This window comes from Apis cerana, linkage group LG1 (genome assembly GCF_029169275.1).
Source record: "Apis cerana isolate GH-2021 linkage group LG1, AcerK_1.0, whole genome shotgun sequence".
Lineage (NCBI taxonomy): Eukaryota > Metazoa > Arthropoda > Insecta > Hymenoptera > Apidae > Apis > Apis cerana.
This window is the reverse complement of record NC_083852.1, coordinates 24,982,241-25,004,618: the sequence shown is the minus strand read 5'-3', so window position 1 is coordinate 25,004,618 and position 22,378 is coordinate 24,982,241. Positions and strand designations below refer to the sequence as shown.

The 22,378-nt window shown below is 33.0% G+C and overlaps 2 protein-coding genes across 6 annotated transcripts in view; both read left to right on the top strand.

Moving 5' to 3' along the window:
• The window catches only part of LOC108002067 (laminin subunit alpha-1), a 146,119-nt gene that overhangs the window by 68,009 nt on the left and 55,732 nt on the right, over window positions 1-22,378 (top strand). The gene's annotated exons all lie outside the window — the stretch shown is intronic.
• Window positions 10,059-11,169, top strand: LOC108002068 (uncharacterized). The gene is made up of 2 exons (XM_017063471.3): window positions 10,059-10,426; window positions 10,544-11,169. Exons 1-2 carry the CDS (start codon window positions 10,394-10,396, stop codon window positions 10,973-10,975), a joined length of 465 nt encoding a protein of 154 aa, XP_016918960.1. The 5' UTR covers window positions 10,059-10,393; the 3' UTR covers window positions 10,976-11,169.

Sequence of the window (22,378 nt, the reverse complement as noted above, 5' to 3'; positions counted from 1 at the left end):
TATTATTTATATCATTATTAGGTTTTGTGATGTATTTAAAATTGTGAGATATGTAATACAAAAATACAACATATGACAAATTTTTATGTCGTATTAATCACGCATTTGATATAAATTCTAACGTTGTTTCACAATATGTGCAATTAAAAACTTGTAATTTCGGAAAAGTAAAATTGAAATCTCTTCTTCTTTCTTAGATTTTTTGCAATTTTACTCTAATCTTTAAATATTGTCATCTTTTTTTCCTAAAAGCAAAAAATTCTTCCTCCTTTTTAAATAGAAAACGAAATGCTTCTTTATTATTCGTCAAGTATTTATTTTAAATAAATTTTCACGTACGTGAAAATATTCGTGATTCTTATTTTTTTTTTTTGTTTGTTACTCACATTTTCAGGGGAAAAAAAACTTCATCTTGAACAACGCAGCGGCACGAAAACTAGATCAGAAAACTCTGAATGTGGTGTTTCGACGCAAATCGATCGAAGAAATCACCTATTTTTTTTCAAAATAGATATTTTTGAAAGTAAGAGTGTTCGTAGGACGATTCAGTTGTCCTAACCTCCAAAGAGGTCACTTTTTTAATTTTATTAGTTGCACTTGTTTAATACCCCTGGTGAAGCGACGGGGTATAGTTTGAAAGAGAGAGAGAGAGAGAGAGAAAGAGAGAAGAAAGTATACTATAAAAGACTACTTTAATATACAGATTGGTTACATATCATATTCGACTTACAATTATTAACTTCTAAGCCACCGTAAAATAGTTTCTTTCATTAGAAATGTTTATAGTCCCACGTAAAAACTTCATTAACATCCAATCGCCTTTTTTTCCCCTTTGTCTTCGTAACTCGCCTCGACCGATATCTCATTACGAATTCATTACCGATTCGACACACTGTGAGAAAAAAAGAAACGGGGAAAAAAAAAAGAAAAAAAAAAAAAGAGAAAGGAAAAAGGAAAAGAAACGCGTATGAAATTTCTTCGTGCAACGGGCAAAACGTTACGATCGGTATCGTCGATCTTTCCAGAGGCCGCTAAACAAGTCGTCGTCGTCGTCATCGTCATCGTCGTCGATCCGTAGTTTTACGATCAAAAGCAATTGACACAGCACCGGTTGAATTATTAACTCGAACGGCGTAGAGCCGGTCCACTATTACGTTATCAAAGTTATCTCTCATTAAACACAGCGGTCTCACCAGTTAGGGAGCGATCGAACTAAGTGGATCAAGATCGTTCGTGGCGAGGCTTTTGGTCTTTGCTTGAGGATATCGATCTGCCGGATAATTCGATTTGTTATCGCGATGCGCCAACTGGTAATGGACCGGATTCAACAAATATCTCGTGGATGCTCAATCACACGGATAAAGTAATGAAGTAATTTAAATAAGCTTGCTGCTTACTTACCAATTTAGATTCGCAAGGATCATAGATTCTTATACGGATTTTGCAGATTGTACTCGCTTTTCTTTTTTTGCTTCCAATCAAATTTCTTCTCGTGAGCGAAATAATGCCATTTTGTTATTTCCATATCGTCATATTCGTATACTCTATGACGAGTCGAGAAAGTTTTTTGAAAAATTATCGATCGATCGATCCTTTTGATGGAACATTCTATTGCTCTTGCAGATTATACGAATGTGTAAGATATGAAATTATCGTAGCAGTAGATTTAGTATCGCGTAAAATATAAAATTAAAATTTTTGAACAATTACATTGAATTTTATTTTTATTATACTAATTAAAAAAAACAAATTTGTATAGAAACCTGAAAGGACGAACGTTTATCTGGATAAATATAAATATATTATATATTTCATTCGTTTTTTTTTAAATAAAATTTTTTGAAAAAATATATATATAGAATTTAAAAATAAGTTACGAGTCAATAGAGGTACAGAATGTTGTTCAAATTATAATAAAGAAATGAAAAAATTCGATAATAATATCTATAAATTTTATGCAACTTCCGTATTTCTTTCCTTTAATTACATTCTTACTGTGCTCACCTCGGAAATAATTTCTTTAAACATCATCGAAATAAATATTCGATGGTTTTATCGACAAACTGATTTCATAAATCAATGGTAGATGGAAAAAGACGTCAGGAATAATATAAATCATGGATGGATTACGAGACAATCTTCTTCATTGTATTTTGCGAACATTTGGTCGTAAATACTTTCTCTTCCAATGGTGTAAAGAAAAGATTAATTTATTGATTCTTCTATTTGGAAACTTTCGGAATAAAATTATGGGCGAATATTTTAAAATTATTTAAAAATTCGGAAATGATTATTTGGAAAAAAGTGTGTACTATAATAAATCATAAATCTGTCCCACAATCGACATATTGCCAATCATAGGATAGCAACAAGTTGACTTTTAATCAAAAAGCAGAAATCATAACTTATAATTCGTTTTTCCTTTCCAGCAGAAACGACAGTTAATCTGTCAAAAAAGCTGTACAATAAGGCACGTGCAGCAATAAAGCCATAAAGTACCATAAGCTTTAGCTTCCACTTAAATATGAAAATGACTACGCACTGTCCGAAATGCATATTCTAATCCCTCATAACGGAAACCGTGACCCACAGACTCTACGATTTTACGACTGTATTGTCTACGTTACTCGCAGGCGAGTAATAAACAATTTTGTTCGTTCCTGAATTTTTACGATCGTTGCCTCTCCACCTTGCCTACTCGCTTGCTTGCTTGCTTGCTTGCTTACGTCGTGACGTATACTTTTCTTCAAACGTTGAAATTGCTGAATTTTTAAAATTCAGCCAACGCGTGTATCGACGACAGTGTGCTACGAAATTGAACGCGATCACGTTGCAAGAAAAAAGATAATATTAGTTACGATACAGTCACGTATATTATTCTACAGTAGATTTCGTTGTAATCTGTTTTAAATTTTTGGAAACAATTGGTTTGCAACGAATTCCCATTGCCGTGAAAGGATTTATATTTTCCTTAGGCGTGGAGTGCACGTGCAGAGGAAGAAGGTGGGGTGGGAGCACGACTCGAGTTGCAGGTTTATAAATTCTCGCCTCGAGCGAGCCAGGTACACGAGCCGTGTCGAGAGGTCGAATCGTCAATGTCAGGTAGAGCACGATTCTTCCACTTTCGAAGAACCGGAAACCGATATTCGTTGAGTGGAAACCAGCTTCATAAATCATTTGAAATTTGTCTTTTCATCAAGCTTCCGAACGATCAACGAGGCCCCGTTATGTCGGATTAGAGAATGATTAGAATTTCGTAGCTTTCTTTTCTTCGTTTCCACTCTTTCAATCTCTACTGATATCTATCTCGCACTCGCAAATTGCGACGATATCTCGCCTCGTGAGATCTGGTCGACTCGAACCGGTCAACACAATAGGCGAGAAAGTGGAGAAAAATTCGAAGATCAGAAATTCGCGAGTTCGTCTATAATTTGCCCAATCTGGAACGTTTATCGATCGTTCCATTGTCCGCCGTTTCACCCGCCACTTTGACAGGATTCTCATTATATCGTTTTCACCGGGGTTGGCAGAATTTCGAAAGAGGCTCGCCCATATCCGCGGCTCGTACCGCTGCTTTCCAACCCGACCATTTATAAGCCGACTTATGCGCCGACGATTTATGCTCCCATGCACTTCATTCCACTCCTCGTCGTCCCTTCCTCGTCGTCCTTTCGATCGAGCTCGATCCCGTTCCGGTAATTTGCCCTCAGATATCCCCCGATGCATTGTTTTTAGAACGTAATAATGGGGACGATGTCTCGCGGCACAATTCCTATCTGAACGTATCTCGCCGCTCGTTTTTTACCACCATTTTACCCAGTTTGCGAGAGAACGTTGTTACGATATCCGATAGACGTTGCAATTATTTCGTCCGCTTTCTTCCTCCGAGTCGAGAAAATTCGGAACTTGAACTTTAACGACTTTAACACAACTCGTCGTATTCGCATTTCGGCTTCCAACCGACTCTATGCTTGCCCCCTTTTTCGAAACTGTTTTGCAACTTAACTGTTGCGGAGTTCGGAAACCAGGTTCAAAAGCGACGGGAGCAGAGGGGTCGAATTTGTAACGCGAGACCGTGCGATTTAGCTGGATTTACTGGCTCGCGGTGTAATAATACGATCAGCGACACCCACGCGTCCCGGTCGATGGTTAATTTACGGGGTGGTAACGTGGTACGCGGTTACCAGAAAATAATCCGGCCCACGCGGCTGAGGGTGGCGTACAGTGGCATTGGAATCTGGTTTTTTTTTTCTATTAATCACCATCACTCGCGCGTAATGGCCAGTTTATAATAACTTTTCAACTGGATCCAATTTTCTTTCTCTTCTTTCCTCTCTCTCCTTCCGTGTATTTTCGACACACTAAAGAATTACAACTTTGTAACCCAGTTTTTGTAACCCAGACGAGGAAACGTGGAACAAGGTTTCCTTTCTTCTTCGACGGAGATAAAATAAACCGCAGAGAATTTTCAAATCTCTTCTCATCATTTAAATATTTACTTTGAGACGGGTCGATATACTTTTCGTGAGATCATTGGGTGATTCATACTTGCGTAGTAACCGTAATGTACTAGCTTCTCTCTAAATAGAAATTAATTTTCTATGTACGTGCGTTTGTAGTCAGAGTATTAACACAATTGAAAAAATAACTAGTTAAAAATTTCGAATAAAGTTAATTTTAAGCAATTACTTTTATTAAAAATGTTAGGAATAATTGCGTTTTTAACGATAAATTATCGAAATATTCCTAACTTTTACTATTATTAAATTTTCCCCGTGGTTTGTAATAAAGTAGAATTAGAAAATAGTATATTTTGCGATATTTTCGTACGAGTAAATGGAAACGTAATATTAATATTTATTTGTTGTGAATAAAGATATGAAGAGTGAAACGTTAAATTTATGGATAAGTTTCACCTTATTTTGATAATGGGAGAAAATGTCCTTCTGTTGTTCTCTCCATATTTTTCTACCTGCTATTTTAATATGGTCAACTTTGAACGAGACACGTCATGAACTAACTTTTACACTCTAGATTCTTAGAAATATTTATTTACGTGCTTTTGTACAACAAAAGGTATGGTTGCACATTTAAATCTACTTGAAGAAGCTTCCTGCTTCATGGGTTTTCCCCATAATTAACTTAAATAATCCTACCTCTTCATTTTGCTTCCTTAAAACGGTACCAGGATTATATTTAAATGATTTACGAACTAGAAGTTTGTAAATTCTACTTATAAATTCTACTTTACTTTAAAATATATTTTATTATTTATGATTCCAAACGTTTTATTTAAATAATATTCCACGTGTTAAAATATTTTGAGAATATTTTTAAATAATAATCTTTTCATATTTCAATCCATCTTTTTCCAGTATTTAAACTGCATTTGAATTCTCCAATTTTTTCCAAATATTTCATTTAAGCAATATTCAAAATATTATAAAAATATTTTTAAACAAAAATATATATAGAGATTCCTTCTTAATATTTTCTAAGTTACATTTGAATTTTATTATTCATTTTTCCGAATATTTTATTTAAGCAATATTCAAAATGCCATAAAAATATTTTCAAATAAAAATCTGCAAATTTATACAAATCCAACTCTTCTTACCGGATTGATCGTGGAAATTTCGTGGCAACTCTGACCATGTGCAAATTCTATTTTAAAGTAGCAGATCCAAACACACCATTCCTGTAAATCACACATTTGCTCGTGGCACGTTCAAGAGCGCCATTATTATTCGATAGTTTTACACGCTGTTTACGCGATATCGGCAGATCTCTTAGTATATACTTATAAATCTTGCTTCCTGTCAAGGAAACAGCTTACATTCGGAGAATCGGTGAAAAGTCCCTCGAATGAGTCATTATGGTGGCAGGATTTTCAGTTTTCAGCCTGACGACAAGAAGCAAATTTACATCCTTGTTTTTCACATCTTTTACGATCGATGTAAAATTTCAGGTAGATGTACATGAATCCTTGAAATAATTATGTACAAATATAGATTGTCGATATGTACGGATATAGGATGGAGAATTTTATTCGAGAAATTTCCCTCTACGAATCGTAAAAAGAATATTCCAAGTTAGAGAAGACTTTGAACAGTATTTAAAATTTTCGAGATACACGGTCAATCACGGAACTCTTTCTAAATTCATTTAATAAGTCGTGTTATCGAAAACGAAGCATAATTTTGAACGAAACATCGTTTTTATGGCGGAATATCACTTTCCTGAAATTTTTCTGAAATATACTTCGCAATAGATACAAGATAATTTTAAATTGTAAAATATTCAGATTTTAATATGCTATAGTAAAAAATATTTGAAACATAAAAAAATTAATTTTACGCTCTATATATATCCAAATTTTCATTAAAATTATATACTTTGTATAATGGAGGTGAATTTCTTTGGGAGAGTTTGCAAAGGTTTGCAAAGGCTTGCAAAGGCTTGCAAAGGTTTGCAAAGACTTGCAAAGACTTATTGTTTACTGTACTTACCGATTTCTCTGTTTGAAATATTGAAAAGCAAGGCTATACAAAAGCACAGGTTTTGAGAAATACGGATATATATAACTAGCATACAGTGCAAGCAACTATTCAAAAATTTCCTTGAAACCTGAAAATTTTGGTTCACAAGACTAAAGCAAAGAAAGGAGATGCAAATAATAAGTTATTACCGAAAAAAAATCATATTTCGATCTACCTTTCAACCGAGAATCGATGATGTTGAATTTTCCCCACAGCCACTCATCGATCGTCAATCGATGAAAATTTTTCTTTTAATTAACCGTTTTCGTGCACGAGACGAATGATGTAATTAAAGAAAGAACAATCAGGAATCAATATTATCGGGGGAATATCGGCTTCCCTTCCGGCAGCTCTACAGGCCTGCCGACTTGCAATGATTTACTCCGATCGATAATCTGATATGCAAATTATATTGGTAGAGATCGGTTACCTGTTAACTTTAAGCGGCCTCCACAGCGTGGATACACCGTTTTAAAATATCGGTTTAATCCGTGAACGATTCGTACAATTCGCACGATGGTCGCCGAAAATTTTTCTCCAAACTTCCGGATGCACAGCTGCGTGAAACCGGAAGAAAATCCGGACATTTGTCGCTTCTTACCTGTTTCCATTTTAAACGAAATGACTCATGAGTGTTTTAGGGGTGGGACAAAAGCTCGATACAATGTGGAGATTTCGACGTCATTTACATTGACTGAGAAAGTCTCTCTAGCGAGGAAAATATTGAATAAATGCACGTTTTGTCACAGATATTACGACTCATAAATTCCTCTTGGGACAACATTAATGATAATTAACGTAATAAAACGTAATAACTTATCGTCTTTTATTGCCAAAGTTCCTTGTATCGATTTAGAATTTTATCGTTTGAAATTTATTCTAAATCCTGGAAATAAAAAAAGGATATATCGAAAATGTTGCAAATATAATAGAAGCTTCAACGGTTTCGATCTTAACGCGATACCCATTTACATCGTGCATCATCCTGATTATCATCTTCGATCACTCCCCATAAATCATTTCTCACGAACTTGCTCGATCGAGCCGCAAATCACCCCACGTGGCCTTGGAACGAAAGGAAAGACACAAGAAGCGCATTAAACGAAGAGGAGGCCGCGCCATTCCACCATCCGACTGTTTGCCGATCCGCGCCTCTTTGTAATTGCGCCTTGCTCCTCCGCGCCTTCCTTCATCCACCGTTCGCGATATCATCGCCCGGCGATTCAATCCACCCACTCGCGAAACTCGGTGGTGTCGATGACGCGAGGCCTCTCTCACCGACCTCGGGACGATCGTATTTTAACGATCGTGGATCGAGACCAGCTACGTGGGTAGCTGATCTCCATCAAATCAATAATTATCGATACGTGGCAATAATTGTATATCACTGATTAATACCTGGCCATACCGTTCCGCCGTAGTAATAACATTCCGCTTACAAATCGACCGTTCATCGGTTCAATTTTTATCCGTTGCGTCTCAGTGATTCTCAAATCGTCTCCTCCTTTATTCCTTCCCTCGCTCCATTTATTTCGATCGATCCAGCCGCATCGATCAATTGATCGAGACCAAAGTGCGATTGATTAAAGATATTCGTGGTTATGTTATTGTTAAAGAAAGGAAATTGGGAAAAATTGAAGTTCTTCTGTTTGTGGACGTATACGGCCGACTTTAGAGACACCGTGTATATTCGACGATTTTATACAACCACGATGCTGAAATTCGGCTGCGTCATTCTTGGAGAATATCCTCGTTAATCACTCCCGCGTTAGGCCTTGTTGATAAAACACATGATCGGTGGAAGAGGGAAGAAGGGTTGATTGCCCGGTCTTTTTTCCCTCCACCCCTTCTTTTTTTCATCGGTCGATCGTTCCAGCTCCTTGGCGCAAATCTGTCAACACCGTAATAGGATGCGCCATTTAAAATATCGTCAGATATATGGGCATAATATGCAGATATGCGCGTAAAACGTGAACCTCGTTTAATTCTTTCCTTCTTCTTTTTTCCCTCTCTTCCGAATCCCCCTTCCATTTATTTTGCAACCTCATCCTGATTCTTGTTTCCTTTAACTTTAATCATTTTTTTGGAATTAAGAACGTATAATCGAACTTCGATACCGATTCTCTTCGAACAATTGTCCAATCTTTACTTTCTATTACTTTTAATCGAAAAATATCTTTGAAAGTACAAAAGTGAAAAGGTTTTCTTCACGCTTGCAACTTACGATTTTTAGGGGGGAAATATCAATTTTCAATATCGACTTTATCGACCCAATCTTTACTTTTTCAATCAAATTTTGGAAAAAATTCGTAAAATATGATTTTACTCCTTTGATACGTCGCGCTACGATGCACCAAGTAATAGGAACTCTTCGAATTTATGGATAATAGAATAGAAAGAAATGGCCGCGAATCGCGTTCGACGATAAGAAGATCGGGCGTAATGCCGTTCTGTATATATGTTTTATGTATGAGAACAAGATTACTCGGCCACCACCCACTTGCTCTAGAGTCTAATACCACGACCTATTTCTCCTCCGACTTGGCGAGATACCGCACGTTGCCTCGATAAAAGACAATACCGATCGAACTTGCGCCGATTCGATCCAAACGATTGAGATTTAAGGGCGAAAAAAACGCGGTTCAAGTCGAGGAATTAAGAGCACAAGCGCGGCTCGTCTTGCGGCTGATATCAATTAATTCGGGTGAAGATGAATTCAAAATGGATGATATTAATGCAAAATGTATGGATACACTTCGAAGCGAGATACGAATAAAAATAATTGAATAGAAAAAAATGAGTAATAGCGGATTAATATTTCTTGCTTTTGATGCTTGAGAATATTGAGTTTAGAAAATTTGAGGGGAAATACAGGGTGGAACGATAACTCTATGATTGAATATCATTTTCAATGATATCGATATTGGATAATATAATAAATCGTACGGTGTGGAAGAAGTTAATAATTTTTTTCCAGATAGAGAATTTCAAATTTCATTTCGCTCTATTTTTTTGTCGCGGCGTATTTTCAAGATCGTTTTAATAAATAAGATCGTTTTTAAATAACAAAAATCTTATCTCACGATAGATGTTACGATTGCCGTGCATCGATGCAATGTTGAAATCATCGAAGCTAACTACTTCTTATCATTTCCGCATAGATTAACACGTGTAGTCCTGTTTCATATCTTGCAATATATGTATATATGCTCGATTATCGAAGCATATTATTAAATCAAATGTGATTATCGAGAAGAACGAATCATATTTTCAGATACGATTGTCAGAAAAAAAAAAGAAAAAGTTTATTCCATTTATTATATTTTTTTTTCATACTCAAATTAAGTTTTCAACCAATTTCTTGCATTCTATGCAACGTTGTAATTAATTAATGTTGCATTCGATATTATATTAATATTTGTATTTGTATGTACAATACGTATTTTTGCACGTGTTCCCAATATGACTTTGTAACTTCTAATATAAATTAGCAGGTAAAAATTTATAATGTACAGGGTGAAAAGACTTCCGGAAGGAGATGTTTAACCAATCAGCTAATTTATACAAATGGCCAATAGTTTTGGGTTTCCCTTTCCCCTAAAACGGAATACCCAATCGGAAGTCATTTTTCGAGTTCGTCAGGTATAATGAGATATCCCTACCACCGAAAATAGGGGTGGTCAAGATGGTCGGCCATAGTTATAAATTAGACGACTCTCAAAATTTGTCATTCGAGTGTTCACTTGTCGTAGAAGAAAGTGCAAATCGCAGTCATGTTAAACTTATTTTTAAAATCTGATTTCTACATCATTTTTACATCTTCATCTACTAAGATGAAAGGGGAGTAAGAGATCATGAAGGACAACATTGGAGACATCGATCTAGAGGTATTTATTCGATTTTATTATATTAATTAAAATTTCAATGATTGTTAATTATTATAGAATGATTAATAATAATATTCCAAATTAGCATTTATATATAACAGAAAATTTTTATTACAGCTCTTAGCAGCTTTCGACGATGTCCCAATGTTGTCACAATTAGAGAACATGATCTTAGAAGCGGGTTACATTAACATCGATCTCTTTGATCATATCTCAATTGCGACACTTGGGACAAACAGTCGAAATGAAGCTAGCAGCTCTCAACAAACTTATATACGGGAACCAGGAACTGAGGACGGAACAGGGGATAATACGCAAACTCCAGAGGACCAACACAATTTCTTAGTACCGAAAATATTTAAATGCATATATTGCAACAAACAGTTTTACAACAAAAAAGCATGCCGCAAACATCACGTGAAGCATGTGAAGCAACTACTCCAGTGCCAATGCTGTGGAAGACGATGCTTCAACGTTAGCGATCTTCGAAGGCATTACAAATATTACCATTTCTACGATCCTCGAGAAGTTATAATGGATCATCGTTGAAAATTATTCAGTTACCAGTTAACAGTTACCAGTTAACAGTTACCAATTACAAATTTTCAAGTTTCAAAATTCTTGTTGAAAAAAATAGTCCTACTGAGAGTTTGCAATCAGAATGAAAATGTAATCAGTGATATTTGGCAATATAAATTTTTTTTTTTTTTTTTTTTTTTTTTTTTTTGATAATTTTGATTATACAAAATTTGTTTTCATTGATCGAAATAGAATTAGATTTATTTAGTAATTCATTTAATAATTTTTTTTTTTTTTTTTTTTTTTTTTTGATAATTTTAATTATAAAATTTGTTTCCATTAATTTAATCAAAACAGAATTAGATTCATTTAAGGGTGTCCATAATTTTTTTTTTTTTTCCACTGATTCAATCGAAACATAACTAGATTCATCTAGGGGTGTCTGCAATTTTTTTTTTTTTTTTCCACTGATTCAATCGAAACATAATTAGATTCATCTAGGGATGTCTAATTTTTTTTTTTTTTTGATAATTTTAATTATACAAAATTTTTTTTCACTGATTCAATCGAAACATAATTAGATTCATCTAGGAGTGTCTGCAATTTTTTTTTTTTTCCCCTGATTCAATCGAAACATAATTAGATTCATCTAGGAGTGTCTGCAATTTTTTTTTTTTTTTTCCACTGATTCAATCGAAACATAATTAGATTCATCTAGGAGTGTCTGGAATTTTTTTTTTTTCCACTGATTCAATCGAAACATAATTAGATTCATCATTACAGATATATTATATTATTATATTTGTATTACATTGAGAAATTTGATATATCTGAAAAGATAATTCTCAGGGTTGTATTATGATATTATCAATAGCTTTATAATGACCTATAGATATTTAAAGATATTTATTATTGTATACATATATATATATATATTTTATATTAAAAAAAATTTTTATATATATTTATAAAAGCATGTATTATAGAAAGATTTGCAATTGCTCAGGAAATTTTTTATTAATTTTAAATAGAACAAAAATTCAATGAAGACTGTTATAGAAGACTTTAGGACATAATGAAAAGAAATTTTATATCTTTTTATAAATCATAATGCATAATTGTTAATGTACAAATTGTATAGATATTATATTGTATATTTTATTGTATATTATTGTATATCATTGTATATTATTGTATATCATTGTATATCATTGTATATTATTGTATATCATTGTATATTATTGTATATTATTCTATATTATTGTATATTTTTATTGTATATTTTTATTGTACATTTTTATTATATATTATTGTATATTTATATATATTATATTGTATATTATATTGTACATTATATTATATTATATTGTATTTTTAAATTTTATTTTTATATTTTATATTTTATATTTTTATTTTTATATGTTTTTTGTATTCAATGTATTTAATTTTTTATATATTATGTTTTTGTATTTAATTGTACATATAATTTTAAAATTGTAAAATATTATATTAATTTATTTTGAAAGACATTTCATAAGAAATATTGTGATATGTAATAAATAAGGAACTTTGTAATAGTATAATAATTGTAATAATAATAATAATATTTATTAAAAATCAGGTAATATATCTTTTTTTATGTACATATATAAATATGAATAAACTTATACGTAATATTGATACTTTTATAGTTAAATTTTTTCAATTGAATAAAATATTTTTGTTAATTAAAACCTAAAAAATTGTGTTATTATTAAAACCTTCACAGATAAATACGATGATGCAACATTGTGAATCATGTTGAGTCATTTGGGACGAAAAGTAAATGTATAACAACTGATAGAATTCAAGACTGAGATATTTCTTTTTAAAGAGAATACTGATAAATGCTGTCAATATCAAAATTAAAGACAAACAGTTAGATCAATTCCTTTTCTCTTATATATTATTATTTTTAATAGGGGAAATTGCACATGCTTCATTCTCCCTGAAATTTCTTACTATTTAAACAAATCCTGAAAGAATTAATATAAATATCTCAAATTTTTCGTAATGAAACTTCTTCAAACTTTATAATTAATTTTTTATTAAAAAGTTCGTACGAACAAAGTAAAAAAATATATACCGTTCACTTTTTACAAACTAAAGATATTTTATTTATAAAATTATATATTAAATTATATTGATACATTAAGTGATATATTTGTATTTATTCTTAAGTGACTTGCAGAAATATTTGAAGATCACTTTTAGATCTTCACTTTCTAGCTGAAATACAATTTGAAATACTAATAAGTAATGTAACATAAAATTCGTAAAGAAATAAAACGCTACAGAAGATTCTAAAGAAGATGAATTCATTTGCTACCAGTTTACCAAAAATTTCTTTTATAAATTCCAATTGTTGCCATTGTTGATAAATTGATAAATTTTAAAACAATCAAAATTTAGAAATGAGTTGCAAGGATGAAAGAACAGATTTATATAATTTTCTTTTCGTTACTTTCCATGAAAATATTAATCGAAATGAAAATGAAAAAAAAAAGAAACAACGAAAACAAGGAGGAAAGGAGAAAAAAAATAAAAGAAGGAGAAAAATCAAAGAAATCAAAAAGAAAAAAGAAAAATACATTATAAGTATATATATTTATTCAACATAATAACAACTTTTCGTCAAAACAAGGAAGAAGGAAGAAGCGTGATACACCTGTGCGGTCAATAAATCAAGGTTTTGTCAAAACTGAGAAAATGTATGACTTACTTACCAGATTTAGTGAATAAATATTTTCACATAATTATTATCTTTGAATTTGCACGTGACAACTTACCGTTATGGTCAAAATTCATAATATGCGTGCAAACTCTAACAATAAAAATAAAAATCAGGTGATACTTTGCATTCATCAATCAACATTTTGTTATTATTAATCCTCAACTTACCGGTCAAAACCATAATATGCGTGCAAATTTAAACTCTAACAATAAAAGTAAAAATCAGGTGATACTTTCCATTCATCAGTAAACATTTTGTCATTATTAATCCTCAGCGATCGACTTTGAATAGCACATGTTCAATTTATCGTTATGGTCAAAACCCATAATATGCGTGCAAATTTAATCTCTAGCAATAAAAGTAAAAACCAGACATCACTTTGCACCTGTTACACATATTTGCAAGTTCAAGATTTTTCTAGATAGTTCTTCTCCTTTCTTCAACTTCTCTTAAGCTTTTCCTCATGAATAATAAGAAAAATATAATATTTTATTCTTTTTATTTTTACTTTGTTTATAAGTTAACAATATTAGAATATTTTTTTATTAAAATGAAACAAAATAATCAAAATTATTATAATAGTTATTTCAACGTGAAACTTTGGTATAAAATTTATTATTTTAATATAATTTATTAGGATCGCATAATGGTTGGAACATTCAAGAATATCATAATACTTTTTATATTCTTATTACAAGTTAAATCTAATCCTTCGTTGTTTTCTAAATAGACAATCTTCTTGTTTTTCTTTTTTAATATTCTAATTCTGTTAAACTTATTTCCTATGTTTTTTTTTTTTAATTTTTGTTTATTTTCTTTATCTTCAATTATCATATATATGCGAATTTTAAGTAATTTTAAGAATGTTACTTTTCTCGAATCTTCTTGTCGTTAATTCTGTTTGCTTCTTCTTAGCATTCGATAACAACTTTAGAATATTTTTATAAATGTTTACTAGTAGCTGTAATCTCTCTTCATTTATCTTTTTAGAAAGGTATATTGAAATATTATTATAGATGTTTCTTGTTGATCCCTTGTTTTTTCCAATGAAATAAATTAGATATTAAAATAGCGAAGAATTCCGTAAACTTTAAAAATATGTTGACGATCTCAATATTAATGTAACCACGTACAAAATTGGAATTTGTACTATAATATAGAGCATAATTTTTTCACTGAAATCAGGGGACAGTGTTACAAAATTTTTTTATGAAAACTAATATATGCAAAATAGCGTATAAAATACAATCCATCTTTCGGTTAAAATTGGTAGATACATTTTATACGATGTATATTCAGCAAGCGTAATTAATCGATTTATGCAAATGCGATCGGAACGTATCGAAAGAAAATCAGTGTTTATTTTATCTGTTTTATAATATACACAAATAAGAACATTGGTAACATTTATTTTGATTAAAATTAGTAGAGTATAGTAATTTTATACGATGTACGACTTTTCAACAAGGATAATTAATCGATATAGCTATGTAAATGCGATTGGAATCGCATCGAAAAAGAATCAGTGTTTATTTTATCTGTTTTATAATACACACAAATAAGAACATTGGTAACATTTCAATTGTTAGAGATGCTGTCCAGATGCTGTCTGACATTAGAAGATCTTATCTACTTATTTACGTTTGCATGAAATCATATTAAGTATTTTTAATTTTACCTTTTTTCATTTAATTATTCAAGATTATTAATGTACATAAGAAATTTTATTTTTTAATTGGATATCAATGTTGCATTAATCTGTTAATATTTTAATATGTAAATATATCAGGTTTATTCATTTATACAAAATAACATATATTTGTTCAAAATTCTATATCCAAATTTTTAAAAAAATGATCATTTTCTAAATAATATTTATTTTCTATCTATAATTTTTCAGTGAAATTTCTATTAGGAATGGGGGAAAAAATATTTACACACATTACTTATATTATTATAAAATTTTATAATATATTTAAAAATAATGAGATATAAAATAAAAAAATCAAACTAACTATAAATTAAATAAAAATAAAAATAACTAAAATTGATTAATAATTATTTATTTGATATTAAGAGCTATTTGATGACTTTTTTCACAATATGTGCAATTATAAATTTCACGGTTTCAGAAAAATAAAATTGAACGAATTACTTTTTCTATCTTAGATTTTTTGTAATTTGATTCCAGTCCTACATATTGCAATCCGTCGAGCGATTCTTCTAGAAGAATCTTTCTACTCTTTTTCTTGCTCTTGAATCATCGAGTGGTAAAAATCCTTTAGTAGTAGGAAACGAATTGCTCTTTTATTATTTCTAAATTCTTCACTTGAGATTGCTCTTTCCAATTATATTGTAACAAGAAAAAATATTAAAATAATTAATAAATCTATATTTGTTTCAAAAATCGTGAATGCTGTACTTATTTTGTTTTCAACGTTTTATCACCTCTTCAATTTCTTTTATCAATCTTCAATTTCATTTTTCCACTTATCAAAACGTTGACCTTTTCACACTTTGTATTTACGCATTGCAATGTGTAATGAATTAGATGATCAGAAAATTCTAGAAATTGTTCCTTGCAAACGAAGATGACTATGAAGAGAAATGTAAAAGTAGCTATTTTTTAAAGATATTTTTTAAAGAACGTTTATAGTTGTTGAACTGATTTTTCCCACTCTCTTTTCCATTTGTCAACAAGTTAACAATTCTGAAGTTTGTGTCAAACAGATCACTAATTTCTAATTTTATCGACTATTATTACGCCGAAATAACTTGGACAACAATTGTTGAGCGAAATAAATCAATATTTCCAATTATTTAAAATATTTACATTAAAATATTTATTATCACAATTAATAATCATAACATAATCATTTTACATAATTACAATTTTTAAAATATTTCAATTTATATATTTATGAAATTTTTTCATCGAAAAAAATTCGAAATCTTGATTAATAATCTTTAATCGCGAAAAAATATTCCTCTCGTTCAAATTCTATTCAAATAAAACCACGTTTTCATCATATAACTTACTTACTTAGCAAGATGGAGGATGGAGGCCACAATTTACTGGAAATAAATTATTTATGCTCGAAACGATTAATTGATTTAGAAGGAAAGGAGGAAACGAGATGCTAATAGTCGTGCGAATCGCTAAAACTCGACGAACCACGCCGATAAAGAATCCCTCTCGCGTTAATGAAGAAGTCCACGCAGATACCGCGCGTCCACACACGTGGATAACGATTAGATTCGTATGCACTCGATTGCGCGTGCATTTGGCCGAGTGATTCGAGCAGTGACGTGAATTTTTTTTTCCTTTTTCTTTCTCTTCACGGGAATGAATGTTAATTGCACTTTGTCGCGTAGAATTATTCATTTAGTTTGGACAGAATGTTTTACGTCTCAACTTTTATCTATAGCGTGAAAAATAACCGAGATATCAAAAGAAGAACAAGCCCCCCTCTTTCAAGCCTAATCGATAAATTCTTTAGAATAATAAAATATTTATAAAAAATAAATATTATAAATTGAAATATTCGTATGAGAAGAAGGAAGAAACTTACTTGTTCGCAAATTAAACTAAATTAATTTGTTCTTATCCATTCTCATCGAAATCTCGTAAAAAACCGCGTACAATTGTTTCTTCGTCGTACGAAAAATAAAAAAAAAAGAAAATAATTTTCGTCTAATAAATTAACAAATTCGAATTAAAAAAGAAACTCGTTCTTATCGGGAAGAATACACGCGCGCGCGCGCATCCTGATGATCGAAATCGCGTGTGGCGTTGCAGCTTCCGGGCAACGAGCGCGTCGCATGAAAAATATGCCTGTTAATTGACCCCATGGCCAACGACAACTCGAGGAACGGGTCATTAAATCAGCGTAACGTCCTGCGCGCCCCAACCCTGTCTTTATTACGATCCGATACCTATCATTATCGCAACTCTAGTACCGGTAACGAGTGATCGAGGAGAAAAAGAAGGAGAACGGTGAGCAGAGATATTAAATGTTAAATCAACAAATTTTGTCAACAGAAATTTACATACGTACGATCTCTCGATACTTGAACGCTTCAAATATTCTCGAGTAGAATTTATTAATTGGTCGTTATATGTTTGTTCTATTTTCAAAATTCAAATTTTCTTCTCTCTCTCTCCCTCTTAAATAAAGCGCGCAATTTCAATTTGTATCAATTCGTCGAGATATATCATTCAGTTCTTCTCATCTCATCATCGATTTCCTGGAGATGGAGATGAGAAGTAAGGTTGACTCGATCGATTGATTTGAGGTATCGTTAAGACTTTCCAAGCCCGTGGATCGATCTCGAATGCGCGTTTTCCCGCAAAAATAATACGATCGAAACCGCTTAGATTTTACGACGCGTCATTAAGTGGAAAAATGTCGCGTGGAATTTTCCCGTCGGCGATACCACCACGCTTCTTTAAGTTGTTTAAGAGTTGGTAATGGTAATTGGTTCGCGAAAATCGTGAATGGTTTCGTTGAATGTTAATACACGGCACGTATTCATCGTATGTCGAATAATCGAGGTTTAATTTATGCATGGATATTCAAACAAAATATTTTTCAAATAATTTAAACTCCGGCACAATCGTTCTCGTTTCTTTCACAATGAGGCATGGATTACACAACGAACGAATGATAAAGTTTATGGTGAATTGTTGGAAAATTTTTACTTACGCTGCACTTTCTCCGGGCAATAAAATGAACATTATATTCAACGTCAAAGTGACGATAAATTAGACATAAAATTGAATAGAATGTACGCATGATCGTTGCTTCGTTGTTACTACTATGCGTCTCCGACATAACGTTCTTTTATTCGGATAATTGAATACCGCTTGCTAAAACGAATGATCAATAATACGTTTTAATAAGTCCGGTAAATTTTAAATAAAAAATTGCGTAGAAACGTATAACAAATATCAATTGCAAATTCTCTCACGTTTTTGATACGAATGTAATACTACGTATTTCCTTGTGCCAACAATATAAATAGAAATTAGAATACGGAACGATATTCGTGCACTGAATATATATATGTATTTATGAAACATCTTTGGAGAGTCAATTATAGAGACGAAACAAACACAAAAGATGGTACACAAAAATATTTCAGGTTTATTTATTAAATTGTGAGCATTTTAGATGAAGCGAGACGGGAAACGGCAGTGCAACAGAGCAATCTCGTTCTATTTGCGTTTCGCTTCGCTTAACGCAAACTTCAATTGCTTGTAACTACACAGCATTATATACATTAATAATTCCACGAACATAATTAGAAAAGTGGAATTGAAATAGAATCTGTTCCTCTATTAAATATCGTAATATATATCTTTTAATACAACTACACTCCGGATATTTGTACAAATTAATATTTCCAAGAACATAATTAGAAAAGTTGAATTGAAATAAAGATCTATTCATCCTTTAAATGTCATAATACGCATCGTATTTAAAAGTATTTATGTATTTAGCGTATCGTAAAATATTCTGTGAATTTTTTTCCACATTTTCCATAATTGCATAAACTTCCGCAATTCACTTGTAACTTAACGCATCGCCAAACCAATAGTTTTATTGCGAGCTTTATGACTAGATATGTCTTCATACGAATACCGTTTACCGACAACAATGAAAACCCAAGAATTCCCGTGATCGTCAAGCGCACAGAAAATACGTCCTCGATGTGTTCGTAAATAAAACCGATATTTTAGTTTACAAACTTTGCCCTCTAGATCTTTCTAAACACGTGTCTCACGAACGTACGTATACACAAGCAAGAGTATATATATACAACGTCCATGAATTTTTCCATCGAGGTTAATCCTTCGAGAGGAGCCGGTAGATGGCATCGACGAAGCGTTGCGAAAAAAGTGCGGCTTTGCGGTCGAGATCGGTGTCAGCTGATGAGGAGGCAAGGAACGGCCTTGGTATCGGATTTCTCATCTGTATCGAATCGAAATTTGCATTTCATTCGCGCCGCCGATGGCCGATCTTTCCGCGGAAGGAATTTACATTTCATTTGGCGAAAGCGATTCGGGGAGGAGGCGGCTTATCTGATCTCCTTCCATCTAATTACAATGTTGATACATTTTAAAAACAAATATCTCGATCGATACGTTCGCGTGGATACGTTCGAATAGATGGTAACAAAAGATGCTACGTAACGATAAAGCCATTGTAGTAGATCTCGTTTACGAGGCAAATTTCCTCGTCTCGATCCTCATTTAAATATAGAGACCTGTCGATGCTAATACGAGTTTTGTTATTTCAGGTCGAAAGTACTCGAGCAATCGTCTATAATCTATAAGGATTTTAGGATTTTACGTTAATTCATATCACCAATTTATCAAGTGTAATTGAAACTGTAATTACAGAGTACCGTAAAGCCGTAAATTACGAGTTTCGACTGGAAACCATTTCTAAAGCGAACTTTCTTACATGTAATAAATTTTATTTACGAAAAGGAGAGAAAACCAACGATCTATAAACATCTATTCCATCGTTCTATACTACATCTAAAAAAAAGTCTATCTCAAATCTTTCTCCCTTCGTGCGAACGTGAAACGACGAATAATTATGAAACATGATCTAAAAAGAGCGAATCGACAGGCGAACAAAAGAAGGAAAGAAAAGAAAAGAAAGAAGAAGGAAGAGAAGAAGAAGAAGAAGAAGAAAATATCGACGAGACACGAACGAGTCTCGATGGCTGGAGGCAAGATCCAACCAAAGAGTTTTCCGTCTGGCTTAGAGGAGGATCTAGGAATGCGGGGCACTATTAAAGCAGCGTGGAAGGCAGAGCGGTGCACGGATAGATCCTCTCCACGGCAATCACCTGCTGGGTGGTCCGGCCGATCGCCAGGGGCCATCTCTCCTCCCCAACTCCCTCGTATGCTCGTATTAAGTCATTTTCCCGCGTGCTTCGTTCCGTCAATAAGCCCCCGGAAGGTGGATCGAATTCGAACGAGATCGAATTCTTCGCCCAGGGAAACTGATCTGTCGTCGCGTGCCTCGACTCGTGTTCCATGCGCAAACACGTGTCGTCGGGATGATCGATGACGTGCTCTTGTCGGCCTACGTTTGTGGGGAAAATTTTACGAAAATTTCTTTTTCTTGTCTCAATATTTTACTTATTATCGATGTCGTTAGGTTGTATCTCGGATCAGCGGTTATACATTTCGTATTTCATTGAAAAATTCGCTCGATCGATACACTTTGTATTTTAATATTTTTTCTCGATTCGTCGATTGGCTGATCGATCGGTTAAAAAGAAATCGCGTGACGGTGGTTGGCTCACTGGGAGTGCCAGACGTTTCATAATGGGTCGAAATTCGTGTTTTTAGTGGCGGATGATGAGAAAGCAGGGCGCGGTTAATATAGGTGGACGAGGGATCGTCGACGGCTCGTTAACGAAAGGGAGGATCGACGTGGTGTTTAGAGAAACTGGGGATCGATTCTCTCGATAGTTTCATCGCCACGAGCGCCGTCCTAACGGAGGCTCGGATCCTACTCCGATTTTACCAAATGCTTCTCGCGATTCCGACACGGTCATTACTGATTTATTGCTCGATCCACGAATTTTGCCTCGCCAGACCCTCCAAGTCTTCTCTCGAGGAATAATAGGACTCTTTGCTTAGTTTTCTCTTTCATTCCCTTTTCGCCAAAGTTACCAAAAAATGGACGAAACTCAGCCTCCACGAAAATCGCATAGAAATTTTATCGAAAGGTAATCTTCTTTGAAGAAAAATTGTTGCTTAATTCTCTCTCCATAAAATTTATTTATTCCACGAAAATCAACTTTAATCGCATCTTGTTTCACTTGATCAAAGATGGAGGAAACGCACATTAGTCGCATAGAAATCCTTATTGAAACATAACGAAATTAAATCTCGTTTCGTGGAACAGAAAAATTCTTACTTAATTTTCTTTCCATGAAAATCAATCGCGTCTTTTTTCACTTCTTCGTGTGTGACCATCAAAGTATGAACGAAACTCACTCGTATAGAAATCTTATCGAAACATAACGAAGTTAAATCCTCTTTGAAGGAGCAGAAAAATTCTTACTCGATTCTCTTTCCATGAAATTTACTCGTTCCACGAAAATCAACTTCAATCGCGTCCTCTTTCATTCCCATATCGCTATCAATAACGAACGAAACTCAGCCTCCGCGAAAAGCCACGCGCGTGAAGAAATTTTATCGAAAGATAACGAGGATCTTCGGAGGAGGAGGAGGAGAAAAAATGAAATTTATTCATTCCACGAAAATCAAGTTTCCAATCGGCCGGTAAAACTCACCTTCCACGAAAACTCAGCCGCATTAGTCGGAGAAAAATCTTGTCCCGGAACGCAACTGATAAAGTTCCATTTCGAAAAGGATCGGAATTTATGCAAACATGTAAATACACGTTAATAACACACGAGGCGAATGAGCGGGCGTAATTACTCGCATTATCAGCTGGAAGGATATTGATAGACGGAGGGGGGCGAGAGGAGAGAGAAAAAGAAGGAAGGGAGTCAGTTGGCCTGACGTATTTATCAATAAATTTATTAATGACGCTAGCGGCACAGGATTCTCGATTGGACGTGAGGCTATATAATTACTCGGATGAACTCTAATTACACGAATCAAC

Excerpts from the sequence above, each read along its gene's own strand:
- LOC108002068 (XM_017063471.3), top strand. The coding sequence starts at position 10,394 with ATGAAGGACAACATTGGAGACATCGATCTAGAG. Across the intron at positions 10,427-10,543 it reads TTGGAGACATCGATCTAGAG|CTCTTAGCAGCTTTCGACGA; the intron begins GTATTTATTCGA and ends TTTTTATTACAG.